At 40.6% G+C, this 23,833-nt stretch overlaps 1 protein-coding gene across 2 annotated transcripts in view; it reads left to right on the top strand.

Annotated features, from left to right (window-relative positions):
• Positions 1 to 23,833, top strand: part of LOC110487375 (zinc finger protein 239) — a 47,649-nt gene that overhangs the window by 7,199 nt on the left and 16,617 nt on the right. Inside the window, exon 2 of one of the 2 annotated variants that reach the window (XM_036942367.1) lies at positions 5,695 to 7,303. The exons of the other annotated variant lie outside the window; for it this stretch is intronic. Coding sequence (XP_036798262.1) covers positions 5,695 to 6,812 — 1,118 coding nt within the window. The 3' untranslated portion in view covers positions 6,813 to 7,303. Of the gene's footprint in view, positions 1 to 5,694; positions 7,304 to 23,833 lie in introns of those variants that run through there. 2 annotated transcript variants of the gene reach the window in all.

The raw sequence follows: 23,833 nt of genomic DNA, 5'->3' as shown, positions 1-23,833 counted from the left end.
CTTATCTCTTCTACCCCCACCCTCGCATACAAAGGGGGTTATCAGTATGTGACGCCCGCCACGTGTCTGTTTCTCCGGTATTTTATTTGAATTTGTTCAGCGATTCGTTTAGGTATTTTCTAAAAATGATTCTGCGATTTCCTTTTAGAACAATATATCAGTGAATATATGCGGTTCTATAACAATTTTCAGAGTAATTCTAGCTCTTTAGGAAATATAGATAGAATTTCTAGACAACTAAGAGTTGTTCAGTGAATTATTTAAATACTTTCTAGAAACAATTCAGTAAGTTCCTTTATGAACTTATATCAGTAAATTCCAGCGATTTCTATAGCAATTGTCAGAATAATTTTAAACTTTAGGCAATATCAACAGGAATGAAAAAAACGAAAATCAGTATTCCAGCCCGGCTGCTGTCAATCAAAGTTGCACGGCCATTCGATACTAAGGTGGCTTTGTCTACCAGCACGTGTGCCTAATAGCCCAGTTACGTATCCCAACCTACTCCGCGACAAACGTTTCTTTCAATTTAATTTCCCCCATCTCCAAATCAAGGAATGTCAACTCTGGTTCATATTATGTTTATTGTTTGATGTGCAATAGCCACATCATTCCCGATCTCTGTCTTGTGGAAGGCCAAACTTACATATCCTATATCTATTCGACTACACCTCTAACATAACCAATTAAACAGTTTACAACTTATTCAATAGGATCTTTTACATGCAGATTCAGTCGATCTATTAATTAACTAAATCTCTAAACACAACCAATTAAACAGTTTAGAACTTATTCAATAGGAATTTTTACATGCATACTACACTTCTAAGCCACAACCAATTAAACAGTAAGCACTTATTTAATAGGATCTTTTACATGCATACTACACTTCTAATAATAGGCCAATTGATAAAAAATAAAAATACAAATAAAAAATAAAAACGAGCAAAACAAGATCTCCCCGATCAATGTCTTAGGTTCTTATGTAAAAATTTGGGCACCGATTCATACTCACGCCCAGTACTTTCTGATCAAAATTTGGTTTAGGCTATAATACAATATGCAGATTTCGATATAACGGGCTCTGCTCACCTGATATAGAGCGCTCCGATCAGATTTCCTGAGGCAAGATGAATGGCTGGGGAAGTCACTCTTCCGTCTGATTTTTTTAGCCGTGATCAGTCTCGTCCTCTCACACTAACTTATAATAGATCGAATTCAAGAATAACCAAACTCTGCTACCAATTTTGTGTGTTCAAATACTGGAGAGTTGAGACCAAATCACGGACGCTGGACAGAGTGGATTTCAGTTGTAACAAAAGACAGTTTTAATGAGTCAGATATCTTGTCCCGCAGTTTTACGTGCACGGACCTAGTTCACATAACTCGGTAAGGAGCCAGGTGAAAAAGAGGCCTATACAATGGTTACATTCATTTTTATACATAGAATAAAGTAGGTGGAGTCTTGTCGTTTCGGTCTTCTTTACTGGTCGGAGGGTTGGAGGCGGGCCTTGCTCTAGCCAGAGCAGAAGCCCCATTGGTGCACAGCAGAGCCTTATCCTGAGCATCCGACCAATAGAGGGGGTCAGTCTTGTGGCTGGGTGTATGTGTTCTTACAACGGAATGTCTTTGTTTATATGAGCTATGTGTATGAATACTTATATAACATTATTAATGCAATTTATCACTGCGGCAGTGAGGGCAATGCAAACACAATTTTGGAAACTGCTAGTTTTGGACAAAGGTTACTAATAATTTATTAATGCAATTTATCACTTGCTCTATAAACACAACAAAGTCCACCTCTTTCACTATTTGTCTGTTGGGATCCTTCTCCTGCATGGCTTCACTGCAGACTGTGGGACATGAACTACCTTCTCCTCTCTACTCCTTTGGCTATTTTCACTGCCTCCACATAGGACACCTGCTGGATGGGCCTGATCATCCTAGCTACTACAACCTCCTTCATCCGTACAGGGCACTGATTCCCATCACAATTACAACATGCTTCATCTGACTGACATATTTATTCCTTCGACAAGCACTTGCCACATGTCCAACCTTTTTTACAATTGTAACACTGCAGCGGCTTCTGTATATCTCACTTACCCAGATTTTACATAAGATGGGAGACCCACTTCACGTGCATCTACCTGAAATGTTTAACCTAAACCACACAAAGCTTTCTCCTTTTGCGCTGTTGCCACACAATCGGCATCATACCACTCCTGGTCACTCGAACCGATTCCACTTTACCCAATTCATCCTTCACCATCTTTGAGACCGTTAGCAGGTCACCCACAAAAACATCCTTGCTGATGATTCTCACTCTGACCCTAAACTGCTGTTCATTACTAACTTTAGCCCTTTTCACTCCACTGTTCTTCACCATCGTCCACTCAGTCTCACCAACTGTACTCACGCCAGGAGAATCCCTCAATGCTTCCTCCATTGCTCCTCCAGTCATCCCCTGGACTCCCTCACTCTGTGCTGTGAAAGATGTGAGTTTGTGTTCTCAAAGTAGCATCTATATTGTTCTCATTCCAGCACATATGTTGTTTCACCAACTTGTTAACCCTTTCGACTGCACTACTTGCTGTCATTTCCCTTCCCGATTTCCCTCTCTTGGATGTCTCCACCATGCTCCTACTCGGTCAGTAATTCCTCCCTGGTTTATTAATTGGTAGTCATGTCAAACAACAATATATTAAAGGTGCTGCACATTCTGTTCCAAATCTAGAATTAGAATCGTCTTTATGTTTCCATGATTTCAACAGTTCACCAGTTAACTAAGCCTATAATGTGGACACCAAGGATGTAGATACCAAGGAACTTGAAGCTCTCAACCTGCTCCACTACAACCCCTTCGATGAGAATGGGGGCGTGCTCAGTGTTTAGTTCCAGGGTCCTTCGGTTAGTGATGCGCTTTGAAGGACTATGGTGTTGGACGCTGAGCTGGTAATCCGTCTGGCCCTGCGGCCTTTTGAATGTTAACCTGTTTAAAGGTCTTACTCACATCGGCTGCGGAGAGGGTGATCACGAAGTCGTCCGAAACAGCTGATGCTCTCATGCATGTTTCAGTGTTACTTACCTCGCCGCGAGCGTAGAAGTTATTTAGCTCGTCTTGTAGGCTTGTGTCACTGGGCAGCTATCGGCTGTGCTTCCCTTTGTAGTCTGTGGCAAGCATGCCACAGCCGATGAGGGTTGGAGCCAATGTTCAAGGGGTATAGCAATCTCCCCAGGGTAGCAGTAATACTTTGAGATTTGTCCACAAAGGGATACCCCTCCCATAGGTGGCTCATTATTGGGATTCATTGCTGATTCCTACCTGTAGCTCACTATGAAGTGTCTAGTGATACAGGTAAAGGGCCCTGTTGGAGATTGCTGGTTGGTAGCTGAGTCGAGGGAACAAACAGAGTTGGACATGATCATGTTATTATCCCACACAGTCTCTGTGGTTCGTATGAACCCCGTTCCTGGGAATTAGATTTCATTAGAAATCGTCCCAGTCTGTTACCACAGAAGGGGTCTGTTTGTCCCATTTCCAGCTAGGTTAAGAGGCGCTTTGTTATTTCCAGAGTCAGTTTATTTTGGTATTGTCCATATGTAGCTTGTTTTTGGTCACAGAATGGCTGAATAAGTGCAACATTTTTCCTGGAGCCAACTATGCAGAGCATAGCGCATGTCGAATGACTCTAGCTTCCCTCCAGGCCTGAGGGCACATGCTCTCTAGTAGGCTTAAATTAAAGATACGGAAAATAGGAGTGGCAATATCGTCTGCTATTATCCTCAGTAAGTTTCCATCAAAATTGTCAGACCCCGGTGGCTTGTCATTGTTGAAAGACAACAATAATTTTTTCACCTCTTCCACACTGACTTTACTGAATTCTAAATTACAATGCTTGTCTTTCATAATTTGGTCAGATATACTTGGAAGTGTAGTGTCAGCGTTTGTTGCTGGTATGACATGCCTAAGTTTGCTAATCTTGCCAATGAAAAAATCATAAAAGTAGTGGGCTTTGAATGAGCCATCTGATTCAGTTAATTTTTTCCCAACATTGTATGTAAGGTTCTCAAAAGCTTTTTTACTATCATTCTTTGTCATTTATCTTTGTTTCATTGTCTTTGGCTTTTTATTCAGTTTGTCACATGATTTCTCAATTTGCAGGACGTTTGTCAATCGGTTGTACAGCCAGACTTATTTGCCATTCCTTTTGCCTCATCCTTCTCAACCATACAATTTTTCAATTCCTCATCATTCCACTGGGATTGAACAGCTTTTACAGTCATTTTCTTAATGGGTGCATGCTTATCAGTAACTGGAATAAGCAATTTCAGAAATGCGTGCAGCGTCTGGTTATTCCTCATTACACACCAGAGAGCAGCAAATATTCTTTACATCGTCAACATAGGAATCACATGTTTTATTAAATAATTGAGACACACAAATGACTTGAGGGAACCAGAGATCAAGATAGCCTAACCATAAGAAAAAAACTCTTCCTCCTCCCGCTGCTGATGGCCTTCGTAAATTCTGACATTATAATCCTGAAGTTTCCAGTAATAGGCTACAACGGCAGTCAGCAACGTTTTCCATTTGTAGTGCAAATTTATCTAACCATTTTTACTGATCTGGTGTCAGTTATGATTTTCATATTCAATTTTTACTGGAACAGTTTAATTTATAATCCTATCTCAAAATCATTGTCTGTGATTAATCTACATTCTATATAAATAGAAATGAAAATTATATATATCTAAATAATGTTTATTTCCATTGCCAACTATGTAAAAATAGCCTACATAAAGCCAACAAATAAAAACATCTAGAAAATATCCAGATAAAAATAAATCACATTGGCTGCGCATGGCCTGTCTACATAGTTGATACACTGTTTCAAGTTCTATCACCTAGGTCTGTCCGAAACGTGATAGCAACATTGTATAAAATATTCTGGGCTCTCAGTTTCCCGCACAAGTGAGTTTTGGACAGACACAGCTGTACCTATTTGTGAAAGGGATAAGAAGTAATCAGGTATTGTTTGACATTTCCACTGGATCAGAGCATTACATTTTTCCCTTTCATGTCGAGTGGTTATCAAGAGTGAGAGCTGGAAATATTTTACTCCAATCAATAGTTCCTCAAAGTATTTATAAGACTTTGTTTACTTGCTGTTTGAGTTGAAGAAAAAATGACTTTGAGAAGCTCGACAAATCATTAGTGGTGGTGCGTAAATGCTATCAGACATCCCCAAATAGCTGCATCACTCTCTGCCCTCTGTTCGCAAAAACACAATTTGGTTGCAGAAACTCCTCCATGCTAATGCAGAAACCGCTAGTTATACCAATACCATAGACCTACTGTAGGACCCATAACTTCACCTAACAACAACATAGACCTACAGAAAGGTGCCTATATTGGAGACCAAAAGTTGTCTGGCGCACTGCTTAGGATTTCAACAACTTTAAAATTGTATTTCTTGCGTAAAATCGTTGATTACTACTAATGGGTAAACAAGACAATGACTATTGTTGTTCACTTGACTGTCTTAAGACGAATGTAAAATAATTAACATTCTTTACAGACGTCATTGTTTGTACAACATAATGGCTACGCTGTTGGCATCACCTTTTTATAGTGTATTTTTGCTGTTGTCGGCCTTAAACCACCTGTCCGACTTTTTGCTCACACAGGAGAGAGACGTGACTATCGTGGATCCTCTGGGGGGCCTCAACAACCTCATGATGCTGACGAGGCAGAGAAGAGTCTCTCCACGTCACAACACCAGCAGAGACCCACAGGGAAGAAATCTCATTGCTGCTCTGACTGTGGGAAAGGTTGCAAATCTTCATCAGAACTTAAAATGCACCAGAGAATACACACAGGAGAGAAACCTTATAGCTGTGATCAATGTGGGAGGAGTTTTACTACATCTAGTGGTCTGACAATACACCAGAGGACACACACAGGAGAGAAACCTTATAGCTGTGGTCAATGTGGGAGGAGTTTTACTACATCTAGCGGTCTGACAATACACCAGAGAAAACACACAGGAGAGAAACCTTATATCTGTGATCAATGTGGGAAGAGTTTTGTTCAAGCTAGCCATCTGACTCAACATCAGAGAACACACACAGGAGAGAACCCTTATAGCTGTGAACAATGTGGGAAGACTTTTCCTACATCTAGCCAGCTGACTTCACACCAGAGAACACACACAGGAGAGAAATCTTATAGCTGTGATCAATGTGGGAGGAGTTTTGTTCAAGCTAGCCATCTGAGTCAACACCAGATAACACATACAGGAGAGAAGCCTTATATCTGTGATCAATGTGGGAAGAGTTTTGGTCAAGCTAGCCATCTGACTCAACACCAGAGAACACACACAGGAGAGAAGCCTTATATCTGTGATCAATGTGGGAAGAGTTTTGGTCAAGCTAGCCATCTGACTCAACACCAGAGAACACACACAGGAGAGAAACCTTATAGCTGTGATCAATGTGGGAAGACTTTTCCTACATCTAGCCAGCTGACTTCACACCAGAGAACACACACAGGAGAGAAGCCTTATATCTGTGATCAATGTGGGAAGAGTTTTGTTCAAGCTAGCCATCTGACTCAACACCAGAGAACACACACAGGAGAGAAGCCTTATAGCTGTGATCAATGTGGGAAGTGTTTTCTAACATCTAGCCAGATGACTTCACACCAGAGAACACACACAGGAGAGAAACCTCATAGCTGTGATCAATGTGACAAGAGATACTCTGATAAAAGATCTCTGATCAAACATCAGAAAATACATACATGAAGTTGTTTCATGATATCAATGGAATAATGTCACATTGTAGAATGTTTTAACATTGTAGTGGGAGTATTTTAACGAGGTCACAATGTAGAATGTTTTAACACTGTAATAGGAGTATTTTAATGATGTCACAATGTAGAATGTTTTAACATTGTAGTAGGAGTATTTTAATGATGTTCTACCTTATCGTTTGCCCTGTTCAATTGATTGCAGCATGATATGGATATTAGCCTCAGGGGAAAATCCAGGCTCTGAATTGAAATAGTATTATTTAACAAAAAGTGAGTAACAAGAAAAGAGCTGTGTTACACTTACTGCGTTGGTGACCCACTTTAATCAAAATGTAGCACTTCAAAATGTAGCTAGCTGTTTTCTACAAGTTGAAAAAGCTGCTTGTTTAAGAATGACATGTAAGATGATAATTGTTGCAGATGTTTGTGTATATACACACATGAAAGCAGTATAATAAATTGGTCTATAATCAATTTTATTAACAATCTGACATCACTCCAGTATTTCTTGACAAAATTCAAATGCTAATTGTCTTTATTCCACTACTGAAGAAGCATGACTCAAATCACCTACTCATATTTCAAACATTCAGCCTGACAAAATATACATGTTTTATTATTCCATGCCTCATCATTAAGTGAAGTATTACCAATACATATTAACTTGTTGGGGCTAGGGGGCAGCATTTTCACTTTAGGATGAAAGGCGTGTCCAGAGTAAACTTCCTCCTACTCTTTCCCAGATGGGAATATATGCATATTATTATTACTGGTGGATATAAAACACTGAAGTTTCTAAAAGTGTTTGAATTATGTCTGTGAGTATAACAGAACTCATATGGCAGACAAAAACCTGAGAAGAAATCCAAACAGGAAGTGAGAACTCAATTTTGAAAACTGCCATTTGATGTCCATCTTAGATATGGATGAGCATGCACTTCCTAGGGCTCCGCAAGATGTCCCCGTCTTTAGATTCTGGTTGTATGATTCTACTTTGAGTGGGTGGTCTGGCAGAAAGCCTTGGTCTCCTTGCGCGCGGTCACGAGAGAGTGTTCTTCCGTTCCAATGCGTTTCTTCAGACAATGAAATTCTCCGGTTGGAACCTTATTGCTGATTAATGTTTAAAACATCCTAAATATGGATTGCATACATCATTTGACTTGTTTCTACGACCTGTAACGGAACCTTTTGAGTTTTTGTCTAGAGGAATTGCTTGTGCTTTTTGAGGATTGAATGCTGGGCTGAACAAGCTAACAACAAGTGGCTAAATAATGGGCTTTATGGAACAAATCAGTCATTCATTGTCGAACTGGGACTCCTGGAATTGCCTTCGGATGAAGATATTCAAAGGTAAGTGAATATTTATAGTGTTTTTTTGTAGCTTCTGTTGACGCCAAAATGGCTGCTATTTCTTTGGCTAATTTGGGTTCTGAGCGCAGTTCTCAGATTATTATTTTTCCGTAACAGCGGTTGCATAGAGGATACGTTTATCTTTAATTCTGTAAGTAACATTTGCATCTTTTATCAATGTTTATTTTGAGTATTTCTGCAAAATCACCGGATGTTTTGGAATCAAAACATTACTGCACATAACATGCCAATGTAAACTGAGTTTTTTATATATATATATATATTTACACATTATCGAACAAAACACACAAATGTATAACATGATGTCCTATGAGTGTCATCTGATGGAGATAATCAAAGGTTAGTGATTCATTTGATCTATTATTCTGCTTTTGTGACTGAAAAATGGCTTGCCACCTTTTCAGCTGAATGGGGGGGGGGGGGTTCCCCGATGGGAACGCTAGCCATAACTTAACAAAGTGGTGTACATTTGGTTTTGATTTTCATATTTACAATTTATGTAACATTTAGTAATCATAGTTATTTATGCAACCAGCTGACCATATTTGGGTACAATTATATTGACAATGTTGCCCTGCTTTTAGAATATCAGGATTCATTCTCAGATGTGCTAACCCAAATGCATGACATTGGGGACTGGGGACTGGGCCCGATCCAACAACATGCCTATCGAGTGAACCCTGAAAAGAGAGCGAGAAGTAAGGTGGAAAGTTACTACGGATATTGCAGGAGTTGGTTGCTGATTGCCTCAAGGGTGGGCAGTCAATAAGTTTTGCGTTTAGCCAGTGTGTTGCCATGGATCACAATTTATTTTGACTGCACGTTTTTCCGTATTAGAGATGAGTTTTGTTTGGGCTCGTTCCAAGGGGACGAGAGTTCTAGAAGCTAGTGGGTTTTAGGATTCTATTGAAAGAAAATTATTTTTTTAAATTATACTAATGTATATTATTATTTAGAAATGTGTTTTTTTTCTTGTTTTTAATTGTTGACAGCCAGTAGACACCTATTGTTTCTTTAAGAATTCACTTATAAATTCCTCATGAGCTTAGTTCAACTGTCGTACCCCATCAGAACCCAAAATAGTCAAATATTCCATGTAAATGTGAATCGATCTTCAATCGATTGTGATTTCTAGAAACAAACTGCTGTACTAACATAATACTTTGATATCACAACAAAATAATTTCACACAATACTTTCATATCACATCAAAATAGGTAACCAGTTGCGACGCCCCAAACGGTAAACCAAATTGGTTTCTCGTAATTTCTCCTTCCTTCGGGCTTCTTTTTCTTCTTTGGACTTTAAATGGCGGTTGGCAACCAACTTTAAGGTACATTACCACCATCAACTGGACTGGAGTGTGGACCTGAGTTCATCTTTCAATCACCAACGTGGGTATATACCAAGACAGTCATGAAGAGGGCACAACAAAACCTTTTCCCCCTCAGGAGACTGAAAAGATTTGGCATGGGTCCCCAGATCCTCAAAAGGTAATACACCTGCACCACCGAGAGCATCCTGACCAGTTGCATCACCGCCTGGTATGGCATCTGCTCGGGATCTGACAGTGAAGGCGCTACAGAGGGTAGTGCGAATGGCCCAGTACATCACTGTGGCCAAGCTTCCTGCCATCCAGGATCTATATAATAGGCGGTGTCAGAAGAAAGCCCACAAAATTGTCAGAGACTCCAGTCACCCAAGTCATAGACTGTTTTCGCTGCTATCGCACGGAAAGCCTGAGCACCAAGTCTAGGACCAAAAGCCTCCTCAACAGCTTCTACCCCCAAGCCCTAAAACTGCTGAACAATTCATAAAATCGCCACCGGACAATTTACATTGACCCCCCCCATCCCCCTCCCTTTGGTGCACTGCTGCTACTCGCTGGTTGTTTGTTACCTGTGCATAGTCACTACGCCCCCACCTTCATGTACAGATTACCTCAACTAGCCTGTACCCCCGCACACTGACTCGGTACCAGTGCCCCCTGTATATAGCCTCGTTATTCTCATTGTGTTATTTTTTTATTATTACTTTTTATTTTAGCCTACTTGGTAAACGTTTTCTTCTTCTTGAACTGCACTGTTATTTAAGGGCTTGTATGTAAAGCATTTCACGGTAAAGACTAAGTTGGTGTCTTGACGAATTTGTAAAAAAACGGTTTGTCATAAAACACTAAATATATATTTTAATATATATTTTAATGTTTCTGACACCCCCTCCCCAGAGGTGTCTCATTATTGGGATTCATTGCTGATTCCTACCTGTAGCTCACTATGAAGTGTCTAGTGATACAGGTTAAGGGCCCTGTTTGAGAGGGAAGGAGCAGGGTTGGACACGGCCATGTTATTATCCCACATACAGTCTCTGTGGTTCATATGAACCCCATTCCTGGGAATTAGATTTAATTTCAAATCGCCCCTGTCTGTTACCACAGAAGTGTTACATCTGTCCCATTCCCAGCTAGGTTACGAGGTGCTTTGTCGCCAGTACCTGTGACTGGTTGATAGGGGAAATGCTTAATATAGAAAAAGTAATTAGGGGAAAACTATTTAGTAAACTGAAATAAAATAATAAACCTGTTTGAAAAATGAAAACTATTCCAAAACTAGTAAGACGTGTTTGTTGTTGTAAATTATTTATTAAATTAAATGATTATACTATTTTTTAATACCTGCCAGTCTGCACAGCGCGATATCAACCCTGAGCATATCGGACTGTTTTTCTCCACTACATCCCCTTATTCCTGCCATTACACTGGATAATCGCAGCTAGCTAGCTTCTACCGAGTGGCCCAGCCCCGAAGCTAGCCTTGAGCCAGGCCCATCTTCCGGCCTGCTCAGTGGACCCTATGAACACTCACCTACACAGCTGATGCCTCCCAGACTCTTCACAAAGATTTCTAGAAGCCACGACATCACCGGATTCCTGCCATAAGCTCTGGATCTTTGCACTGGATTGGCTATAGTAGCTAACGCCCTTGTCCTGAAGCTAGCACCAGTTAGCCTCGAGCCAGCCGCATCTCCTGGCTAGCATAGTATCGACTACCTAACAGCTTCCCTGTTTCATATATTGCTGTTCACCGGACCCTATGATCACTTGGCTACATAGCTGATGCCTGTTGGACTGTTCATTAAACTCGATACTCTATTTTGTTTATCTGTCGGCCCTGTGTGTAGTTAACTGCCCCTCTCTGCCATTCATCGCCATTTTACCTGTTGTTGTCGTCTTAGCTGATTAAAATGACTTTTAAAGAACAACCAGGAATCCTCTACTGATGGGATGAGGTCAATATCCTTCCAGGATACCCGGGCCAGGTCGATTAGAAAGGCCTGCTCGCAGAAGTGTTTTAGGGAGCGTTTGACAGTGATGAGGGGTGGTCGTTTGACCGAGGACCCATAACGGATACAGGCAATGAGGCAGTGATTGCTGAGATCCTGATTGAAGACAGCGGAGGTGTATTTGGAGGGCCAGTTGGTCAGGATAATATCTATGAGCTTGGTGCCTATGTTTACGGATCTAGTGTTGTACCTGGTGGGTTCCTTGATAATTTGTGTGAGATTGAGGGCATTCAGCTTGGATTGTAGGACGGCAGGGGTGTTAAGCATATCCCAGTTTGGTAACCTAACAGAACAAACTCTGAAGATAGATGGGGGGGCAATCAATCCACATATGGTGTCCAGGGCACAGCTGGGAGCCGAGGGGGGTCTATAACAAGCGGCAACAGTGAAGGACTTTTTTCTGGAGAGATTCATTTTTAAAATTAGAAGCTCGAATTGTTTGGGCATGGACCTGGAAAGTATGATAGAACTTTGCAGGCCATCTCTGCAGTAGATTGCAACTCCTCCCCCTTTGGCAGTTCTATCTTGACGGATAATGTTGTAGTTGGGGATAGAAATGGGTTGGCGGAGTGTGCTAAAGCAGCGAGTAAAAAACAAATTTAGGGAGCACGCTTCTGATGTTAACATGCAAGAAACCAAGGCTTTTATGGTTACAGAAGTCAACAAATGAGAGAGCCTGGGGACACACGGGGCCTGGGTTAACCTCTACATCACATGAGGAACAGAGGAGTAGGATGAGGGTATGGCTAAAGGCTATCAGAACTTGTCGTCTAGTGCGTTGGGAACAGAGAATAAAAGGAGCAGATTTCTGGGCGTGGTAGGATAGATTCAAGGCATAATGTACAGACGGGTAGGGTGCGGGTACAGTGGACGTAAACCTAAGCATTGAGTGAAGATAAGAGAGGTTGCATCTCTGGAGGCATTAGTTATGCTAGGTGAGGTCAACGCATGTGTGGGAGTTGGGACAAAATAGTTTTCTGAGGCATGTTGAGTGGGACTAGGGGCTCCGCAGTAAAATAAAACAATGATAACTACCCTAAACAACAGTATACAAGGCATATTGACATTAGAGAGACATAAAGCGTGGCATAAAGCAACAGGACAAACTCTGAAGATAGATTTAGGGTTATGTCATTATGACATCATAGATAGATTTAGGGTTATGTCATTATGACATCATAATAGACACTTAATACTGTAGCTGTTTAGTTACAGTCACATGTTCAACTATCAGCTGATCCAGGAAATAATTTTCTGAATGCCAATCAAATGACAAACATCACAACATAGGTATATTTGTTGTTAGGTGAAGTTATGGGCAATTTGGCAAACAGTGTACAACCCCACATGATGGAAAAACTAGCCAAAAAAGCATTTTACTGGTTTTTTTTTAATACAAAGCGGTTGATTTGCGATGATGACACAAACATTATATTAAGCAGGACATTCAAACGAGCCTTACAATTATAATCCAAAGTAGTGTGAAATGCACTCATAAGCAACCTGTAAATTGAGGTTACTCTCCTGAGTTTTCCCCCGTTCACATTCAAAATATATTTTAAAAAACTAAAATCTTTGCTCACCATTTTTGCTCCAGGCAGATATAGTACATCCATAACTATCGGTTTCCTCATTAGCAGGGAGGAGTTTCTGCAATCAAATTGTGTGGGCATCACCCTCGTGCCGCAATTTTATTAACCACAGAAAGGGACCTATATTGGAGACCAAAGTCATCTGGCACACTGCTTAGAGTTTCAACAACACAAATAACTTATTTCTAGCCTACAATCATCGATGTTACTACTAATGTGAAAACAAGATAAAATATGACTATTCTTGCTCATTTTAGGTCAATTGTCAAATAATTGTAACATTCATTACAGACGTCGATTGTTGTACAACATCATGGCTACGTTGTTGGCACCACCTTTTACAGTGTTTTTTTGCTGTTGTGGGCCTTTAACCATCTGTGTGACTTTGTTGTTCACACAGGAGAGAGACGGGACTATCTTGTGTTCTCTGGGGAGCCTCAACAACCTCATGATGTTGAAGAGGCAGAGAAGAGTCTCTCCAGATCAGAACACCTCAAGAAACACCCGCAGAGACCCACAGGGAAGAGAATTCACTGCTGCTCTGACTGTGGGAAGAGTTACTCCAGATCAGATTCACTAAAACCACACCAGAGAATTCAGGTCATAAATCTCACTGCTGCTCTGATTGTGGGAAATGTTGCAAATCTTCATCAGCACTTAAAATACACCAAATAACACACAAGTTTTACTCAGCTAAGCAACCTGATATCACACCAGAGAACACACACAGGAGAGAAACCTTATAGCTCTGATCAATGTGAGAAGTTTTACTACATCTGGCAATCTGATTGTTCACCAAAGAACACACACAGGAGAGCATCCTTATAGCTGTGATCAATGTGGGAAGAGTTTCACTCATTCAACCAACCTGATATCACACCAGAGAACACACACCGGAGAGAAACCTTATGGCTGTAATCAATGTGGGAAGAGTTTTGTTCAATCTAGCAGTCTGAGAGTACCCCAGAGAACACACAGGAGATAAATGTTATAGCTGTAACCAGAGATAATCTGATAAAAGATCTCATATCAAATATTAGAAAATACATGGAGTTGTTTCATAACATCAATGAATTAATGTTACAATGTAGAATGTTTTAACATTGTAGTAGGAGTATTTTCATGATGTCACAATGTAGGACCCTAAATGTTTGTCCCCTGATCTATTGATTTCAGCATGATATGGATATTAGCCTCAGGGGGGAAATCCAAGCTCTGAATTGAAAGAGTACTATTTCTGAGATTTAACTAAAAGTGATTAACAAAAAAATAGTTGTTACACTTACCACGTTGTTGACCCACGTGAATCAAAATGCAACACTTCAAAATGTAGCTAGCTGTTTTCTCCAAGTTGTCCTCTAACCAGGGATGTACACATTATTCCCATATTCTGTGTGGTTTTTGAGTTGTTAGTTTTAACAGGACGTGCAACCTCATCTCCCTTCTCTCGCACAAATGATTTTGAAATGACATTTCCATGTGTTTTTTTTGTTGTTGTTAGTTTCAACAGCACGTACAGCCTGATTTTCCCCCTAATCAATATCAGTGATTTATTGCTGCTTTTCAAAACAACAGCATTTTCGGTGCTTGTGCATTTTAAAGGTGCTCGTTTAAAAAAAATACAAGTAATATGACTATTGTTGCAGATGTTAGTGTCTGTAGCACATTTTATGTTTAGGTTTTCAATTTATCCCAAACTGTTTCTGCATATTGGTTATTGATTTGGACACATTAAAACTGAAAGTTACAGATATTGCAGGAGTCCTTTTGAAATCAGACATGTCTGTGGTAAGGACAACTTGCTTGCTGATTTTCTCAAGGGTGGGCAGTCAAAAAGTTTTGTGTTTTGCGTTGCCATGGATCACAATTTATTTTGAATGCACATTTTTTTGTATTGAGATTAGTTTTGTTTTGGCTCGTTCCAAAGGGAGAGAGTTCTAGAATCTAGTGAGTTTTAGGAAGATGAGAGTTCTAGAAGCTAAATAATAGTTTTTAAAATTGTAGACACCGTGTTTATATTGGTGAAATGGAAATTGTTTTTTGTTGGTGGTGAGCAAACTTGTCCAACAAAAATATACAATATATTTTTTGTCTTAATTAAGAGTTCCTAGGAAACTATGCAGTTTTTAGTTTTTTTACGTTTTATTTCTTACATTGGTACCCCAGGTCATCTTAGGTTTCATTACATACAGTCGAGAAGAACTACTGAATATAAGAGCAGCGTCAACTCACCATCAGTACAACCAGGAATATGACTTTCGCGAAGCGGAAAGTGTGTTCTGCCTTTCACCCAGGACAATGGAATGGATCCCAGCCGGCGACCCAAAACAACGACTTCGTAAAAGAGGGAAACGAAGCGGTCTTCTGGTCAGATTCCGGAGACGGGCACATCGCGCACCACTCCCTAGCATACTTCTCGCCAATGTCCAGTCTCTTGACAACAAGGTTGATGAAATCCGAGCAAGGGTAGCATTCCAGAGGGACATCAGAGACTGTAACGTTCTTTGCTTCACGGAAACATGGCTCACTCGAGAGACGCTATCGGAGTCGGTGCAGCCAGCTGGTTTCTCCACGCATCGCGCCGACAGAAACAAACATCTTTCTGGTAAGAAGAGGGGCAGGGGCGTATGCTTTATGGTTAACGAGACATGGTGTGGTCACAACAACATACAGGAACTCAAGTCCTTCTGTTCACCTGATTTAGAATTCCTCACAATCAAATGTTGACCGCATTATCTACCAAGGGAATTCTCTTCGATTATAATCACAGCCGTATATATTCCCCCCCAAGCAGACACATCGATGGCTCTGAACAAACTTTATTTGACTCTTTGCAAACTGGAATCCACATATCCTGAGGCTGCATTCATTGTAGCTGGGGATTTTAACCAGGCTAATCTGAAAACAAGACTCCCTAAATTGTATCAGCATATCGATTGCGCAACCAGGGCTGGTAAAACCTTGGATCATTGCTATTCTAACTTCCGCGAGGCATATAAGGCCCTCCCCCGCCCTCCTTTCGGAAAAGCTGACCAAGACTCCATTTTGTTGCTCCCTTCCTACAGAAGCTAAAACAAGAAGCTCCCGCGCTGAGGTCTGTTCAACGCTGGTCCGACCAATCTGATTCCACGCTCCAAGACTGCTTCCATCACGTGGACTGGGATATGTTTCATATTGCGTCAAACAACAACATTGACGAATACGCTGATTCGGTGAGCGAGTTCATTAGAACGTGCGTTGAAGATGTCGTTCCCATAGCAACGATTAAAACATTCCCAAACCAGAAACCGTGGATTAATGGCATCATTCGGGTGAAACTGAAAGCGCGAACCACTGCTTTTAACCAGGGCAAGGTGACCGGAAACATGACCGAATACAAACAGTGTAGCTATTCCCTCCGCAAGGCAATCAAACAAGCTAAGCGTCAGTATAGAGACAAAGTAGAATCGCAATTCAACGGCTCAGACACAAGAGGTATGTGGCAGGGTCTACAGTCAATCATGGATTACAAAAAGAAATCCAGCCCCATCACTGACCAGGATGTCTTGCTCCCAGGCAGAATAAATAACTTTTTTGCCCGCTTTGAGGACAATACAGTGCTACTGACACGGCCGAGGTGAGTAAAACATTTAAACGTGTTAACACTCGCAAGGCTTCAGGCCCAGACGGCATCCCCAGCCGCGCCCTTTAGAGCATGCACAGACCAGCTGGCTGGTGTGTTTACGGACATATTCAATCAATCCTTATCCCAGTCTGCTGTTCCCACATGCTTCAAGAGGGCCACCATTGTTCCTGTTCCCAAGAAAGCTAAGGTAACTGAGCTAAACGACTACCGCCCCGTAGCACTCACTTCTATCATCATGAAGTGCTTTGAGAGACTAGTCAAGGACCATATCACCTCCACCCTACCTGACACCCTAGACCCACTCCAATTTGCTTACCGCCCAAATAGGTCCACAGACGATACAATCTCAACCACACTGCACACTGCCCTAACCCATCTGGACAAGAGGAATACCTATGTGAGATTGCTGTTCATCGACGACAGCTCAGCATTTAACACCATAGTACCCTCCAAACTCGTCATCAAGCTCGAGACCCTGGGTCTCGACCCCGCCCTGTGCAACTGAGTACTGGACTTCCTGACGGGCCGCCCCCAGGTGGTGAGGTTAGGTAACAACATCTCCACCCCACTGATCCTCAACACTAGGGCCCCACAAGGGTGCGTTCTGAGCCCTCTCCTGTACTCCCTGTTCACCCACGACTGCGTGGCCACGCACGCCTCCAACTCAATCATCAAGTTTGCGGACGACACTACAGTGGTAGGCTTGATTACCAACAACGACGAGACGGCCTACATGGAGGAGGTGAGGGCCATCGGAGTGTGGTGTCAGGAAAATAACCACACACTTAACGTCAACCAAACTAAGGAGATGATTGTGGACTTCAGGAAACAGCAGAGGGAACACCCCCCTATCCACATCAATGGGACAGTAGTGGAGAGGGTAGTACATTTTAAGTTCCTCGGTGTACACATCACAGACAAACTGAATTGGTCCACCCACACAGACAGCATCGTGAAGAAGGAGCAGCAGTGCCTCTTCAACCTCAGGAGGCTGAAGAAATTTGGCTTGTCACCAAAAGCACTCACAAACTTCTACAGATGCGCAATCGAGAGCATCGATCGGGCTGTATCACCGCCTGGTACGGCAACTGCTCCGCCCACAACCGTAAGGCTCTCCAGAGGGTAGTGAGGTCTGCACAACGCATCACCGGGGGCAAACTACCTGCCCTCCAGGACACCTACACCACCCGATGTCACAGGAAGGCCATAAAGATCATCAAGGACAACAACCACCCGAGCCACTGCCTGTTCACCCCGCTATCATCCAGAAGGCGAGGTCAGTACAGGTGCATCAAAGGTGGGACCTAGAGACTGAAAAACAGCTTCTATCTCAAGGCCATCAGACTGTTAAACAGCCACCACTAACATTGAGTGGCTGCTGCCAACACACTGACTCAACTCCAGCCACTTTAATAATGGGAATTGATGGGAAATGATGTAAAATATATCACTAGCCACTTTAAACAATGCTACCTAATATAATGTTTACATACCCTACATTATTCATCTCATATGTATACGTATATACTGTACTCTATATCATCTACTGCATCTTTATGTAATACATGTATCACAAGCCACTTTAACTATGCCACTTTGTTTACATACTCATCTCACATGTATATACTGTACTCAATACCATCTACTGTATCTTGCCTATGCCGCTCTGTACCATCACTCATTCATATCTTTATGTACATATTCTTTATCCCCTTACACTTGTGTCTATAAGGTAGTAGTTTTGGAATTGTTAGCTAGATTACTTGTTGGTTATTACTGCATTGTCGGAACTAGAAGCACAAGCATTTCACTACACTCGCATTAACATCTGCTAACCATGTGTATGTGACAAATAAAATTTGATTTGATTTGTTACGATTCAACTTTCAGTGGACACTGAGAGCAAAACTTCAACATTATGTTATAATACTTTTATTGCATCAAATGGTTGTTTTATTCAACAGAATAGAGGGTTCTTAGAACTATTGTGTCTGTGTGTTCCATGGACTTCTGGCAGATAACACTAACAGGAGATTTACAAAGTATTTTGGGTGATAAAACCTAAAGAGACAGCATTCCAGAGCATGAGTTAATGTTTCTGTTCTATATGGTACCAGGGAGAGATTACCTCAGGGCCAGACCCTGGTCTCTGCACAAAGAGTTTAACTGTTTTTACAGCAGATACTGTCTGCTGAGAATTATAAGTATCTTTCATACAAATCTTAACCTTGTGACCCGTTCTATTCATCTGTTGTTGGTCATGTAGGTTGAAAGGGGTGTGTCTTGGCTGTAAAAGACCTTAGTACTATTGTATCATGGCTCTCAATGAATCATCTGGGGGTGATGTGTCGACCAGCCATCATTATCGTAGAGCACTCAATTAATTCACTTTATATTTGTGCTTTGTATTGACCTGCTCCCATTTTAATAAGTGAATAAATATTTAAATGTAACTCTGACTTGTGTGATAAGTTTGTCTCATTTGATATTAAAGAAATTAACCACATTTGGCGATGGGGATGTTAATCTTCACTTGGTGACCGCTCCTGACGACCCAGGTTAATCGTGCATGAGGGATCCCTCAAACATGATCTCGGGGAGAACGCACTTTGCGAACGGAGCAGATGGTCCCACCTTTGATCTGAGAGGCAGCAAGCCGAGTGGATACCACATCTCAAACTCAGTTTTCTTTTGAAAGAAAGACGAGCGAAACATGTACAGTGGAGTTTTTAGAAATGCCTCGTAGGCTCTGAGTGTGTATTCCTGTGTGAGGGGGGCACCTTGGAGGTGTAAACAGGTCTGAGGCAGCTATCTGTGTGAACTGGATGAAAACTAGAATCTAAGACCATTTATGATATAGTATAAGATAGTAAGGTGCACCTGTAATTTTTAAAAAACCTGGACCCCATTTTAGAAGTATTGAAAGATGTGAATGTATCAGTTGCATTATCCTAGGAACTAACCATGAGATAGAAATGTGAAAATATTCCTGCAGGTAAAATATTGTTGAAAAACAACTAATTGATTAGGTATGTTTGGGAATAGCATTGTGTGACTTATATGAGAGTTGTGTGAATGTGGAAATGAGTGTTAATCTGACGTTGTCACGTTCTGACCTTTATTTTCTTTGTTTTGTATTTATTTAGTATGGTCAGGGCGTGAGTTGGGGTGGGCAGTCTGTTTGTTTTTCTATGTTTTGGGGTATTTCTATGTTTCGGCCTAGTATGGTTCTCAATCAGAGGCAGGTGTCATTAGTTGTCTCTGATTGAGAATCATACTTAGGTAGCCTGGGTTTCACTGTGTGTTTGTGGGTGATTGTTCCTGTCTCTGTGTTTTGCACCAGACAGGGCTGTTTTTTAGGTTTTCGCACGTTTGTTGTTTTATTTGTTTTTTCATGTACAGTTTCGTTATTAAAGTACAATGAATAACAACCACGCTGCTTTTTGGTCCGCCTCTACTTCACAACAAGAGAACCGTTACAGACGTTTGGATAGTAACATATAGAAATATGCTTACTCAGATGATTGAAATTTGGATAATAAGCGGGATGATATTTTAGAAAGCAGCGGAAGGTCTATAGTTCCTGGGAGGCTTGATTTTCCCGTGGTGTTTGGGAGGTTAGAGATCCGTTGATGATCCCATGGTCATTGTCTGGGAAACAAAAGTTTATTTTTTTTATTCTGCTGGGAGTATGTTTGGAGAGCTACTTCTTCGCTATGGAGAGTTCTTGAAAAAGCAAATTGAATGGTTTTTGTGAGTACCTAAGATTTTCTTATGTTTTATATGGATTCTGTGAATATATGAAAATTTGATTAATTGTATGTGTGTATAATGATTCCTAGAGATTTGATAAAGTAAAACTGGGAATATTAGATATAATTTAAGCAACTCGTATGTAGACAAACGTAGGTTTTAAGTTTATCTTTAATGGATAATTTGATAAAGATGAGGTTTAAGCATTATTAAACAGTCTACAAAGTCTGGGCCGTTGTCTCAAACTGATGGGAGTGTGTCCACTTTAGGATAAGTTACCCTAAGGATGAAACTATAAAAGGCTTATTGGATTTTCTCCGTACGGGTACTACATTTGAAAAAAAACTGCCCTTAAGGCCTGTGGGGGTCTTTCCAGTATGAGAGGAGTTGCTAGATTTATTGACTAAACCTTTTTTCCATCAAGTTAGAGTGAACCAAAGTGTCTGACTAACTGTTGATGTTGAAGGAGCGTCCCGTCCACTACATCACAGTGGCAGAATCACCTGAAAGACGCACATCTTCTGACTGGAGTTGGTATCGCAGTTGAGAAAATACTTTCAGACAAAAAGCTAAAAAAGTTATTTGAAGAACATATTTGAAAAACGCCTTATGGTTCCTCAAATAACCTTTTGGGGTTCATTTTTTAAACTCCCTGTCCACCCATAAAAACATATTATAATAATATTGACAATATTGACTTAAATAATTAATTGTTTATTTAGTGGCACCACACATGTGAATTAATATTTACAAAACAATTTACCAAAAATAATGATGTACAATAAAAACAACATACATTCAAAAAAGAATCATAGGTAAACTAACAACATTGTAGACTTGATGCTAAATACAGATTTTTCAGCTTTAGTGTGTATCATATTCACTTAGTTATGTTAGTAAGTTTGCCATCTTTATGACCGGCCCTGGTAACTTCACCCCAACTTCTCTTCTCCCCAGAACACAGTAACTTAATAACATAAGTGATTTTTGGGAAATTTAAGGGAAAATAAAAAAATACAGCCCTAGCAGAGCCCCAAGTTCCGCTGATGTGCAGTAAAGGAGTGAAGAGCGGTGAAATCTGTGTCAACATTAGTAAGAAAAGATTAATACACATACAATTAACAAAGAACATAACAAATGTTCAGCTGTAGTTTTATATAAGCATGCACACTTATGTTTATGAAGAAATAGATGATTGGTGCATAGGCATACGTTGTCACGGAAACAAAGGCCACTCGGGTCCTCTTTGAAGAGGTAGGGCAAGAGCAGAATCGCTGCTGTGGTCTCCAGTCCAAGTAAAGCATTGATCTTACTACACTTGCTAATTTTATTACAAAATACTTTAGAGAAAGGGAAGGAATAAGAGCAAATACCTCTTCTGTATTGTCCTTCAGGGACTGTCAAAATACCAGGATGATGTCCTCACCCCTACCTCTCTACCTCTGCTAGTCCTTGAAATCTCGTTTTGTCTGTATCCATTCCATGGACTTCCATGGATTAATTTCTGAGAAGATCTGAAAAGATATTTCAGATAATTAACGCGGACATGTAACGTTTCCAAAATGGGATAGTATTGTACATGTGACGTTATGCCCCCTTGTGAGTTAATAGTATTACATGCTGTAGCAGGCTATATAAAGAGGAAGACCTCCATTGACGATTCAGTTCGTTGTAACGTCTCGTCTGGACAGGTCACCGTCCTTATTTAGTTAGTTAGTTAACATTTGCTAGTTCATTATCACAAAACTGAGAAATTACGTTAATGAGTGTAAAGCCATGTTGGCTTTATGGAAACGATATGCAATATATGGGAACGGATATCGTTGAGGGAAATAATCCAAACCTAGTTGTGCCTAGTTAGGACATAACGTTCTCTAGCTAGATAACGGTACTGTACTGTAGCTCATACAACACCGACGGTCAAACCCGGCTTTCAAATATTTACGGTAATTAACTATAGTAACATTACGGAAGATATTCACAGAAAAACAGAATTGTCTTCGTTATTCATTATTAGTATGTTATATTATTATTATTATTTCGAGACATATTCAGAGCCAAACATCAACCCAACTTAACCTTTTTAACTTGTTGTCGCATCCAAACTGGTCACCATCGTTTTCAGTTGTAATTGCGAAGTTCCCGGAAGAAGTCCTGCAACAGCTGAGGTTCCTCGATGAACCCACCTTCTAACAAGTTCTTTGCAGAACCTTTTGGGGCTGTTTTCCATTTACCAAGAACCCTACGGTTCTTAGGGGATCTGAGAACAACTCCAGTTGAACCCTTCATTTTTAGAGTTGACGTCGGCTCTATTTACTCTCAGATTCAAAACATGATGATTAGTATCAACGATCAAGTCAGCTGCTGCTTCTCCAATACAGTATGAGACTGTGAACGGATGTTGAATCATAATGATTAAGTTAATTTAAATTAATTAGTGAAACTGTTAAAAAAGAGTATATGGCATATTAAATATTACTCTATTGTTATCATATATAAACAACATGGAATATTGTACATCATATTAGCATCAACATATATTATTGTTTCATTCAATTTCACATAATAAGGATATTTCATATTTTCAAGTTCAGAAATCAGAACCCATCACCTGCTATGTAAAAGAGACAGCATTGACCATTGTGCATTCTTCTATCTGGGATCCTTGGGACACCCCTACCCAAACCATTTTAAATGTCAACTTCAACAGGCTAGTGACGTCCCAAGAATCTATCTCTACCTGAAAATACATGATCTAAGTGATTAATAGTTGGTATTCAGCAGTCAGAAAGCCTTAATTCCTTTAATTTACGACTAAAATAGTTACAGTGCCTTGCGAAAGTATTCGGCCCCCTTGAACTTTGTGACCTTTTGCCACATTTCAGGCTTCAAACATAAAGATATAAAACTGTATTTTTTTTGTGAAGAATCAACAACAAGTGGGACACAATCATGAAGTGGAACGACATTTATTGGATATTTCAAACTTTTTTAACAAATCAAACTGAAAAATTGGGCGTGCAAAATGATTCAGCCCCCTTAAGTTAATAATTTGTAGCGCCACCTTTTGCTGCGATTACAGCTGTAAGTCGCATGGGGTATGTCTCTATCAGTTTTGCACATCGAGAGACTGACATTTTTTCCCATTCCTCCTTGCAAAACAGCTCGAGCTCAGTGAGGTTGGATGGAGAGCATTTGTGAACAGCAGTTTTCAGTTCTTTCCACAGATTCTCGATTGGATTCAGGTCTGGACTTTGACTTGGCCATTCTAACACCTGGATATGTTTATTTTTGAACCATTCCATTGTAGATTTTGCTTTATGTTTTGGAT

Source organism: Oncorhynchus mykiss, chromosome 13 (assembly GCF_013265735.2).
Source record: "Oncorhynchus mykiss isolate Arlee chromosome 13, USDA_OmykA_1.1, whole genome shotgun sequence".
Taxonomy (NCBI): Eukaryota; Metazoa; Chordata; class Actinopteri; order Salmoniformes; family Salmonidae; genus Oncorhynchus; species Oncorhynchus mykiss.
The sequence above is the reverse complement of the archived record's forward strand: the minus strand, read 5'-3'. Positions and strand labels throughout refer to the sequence as shown.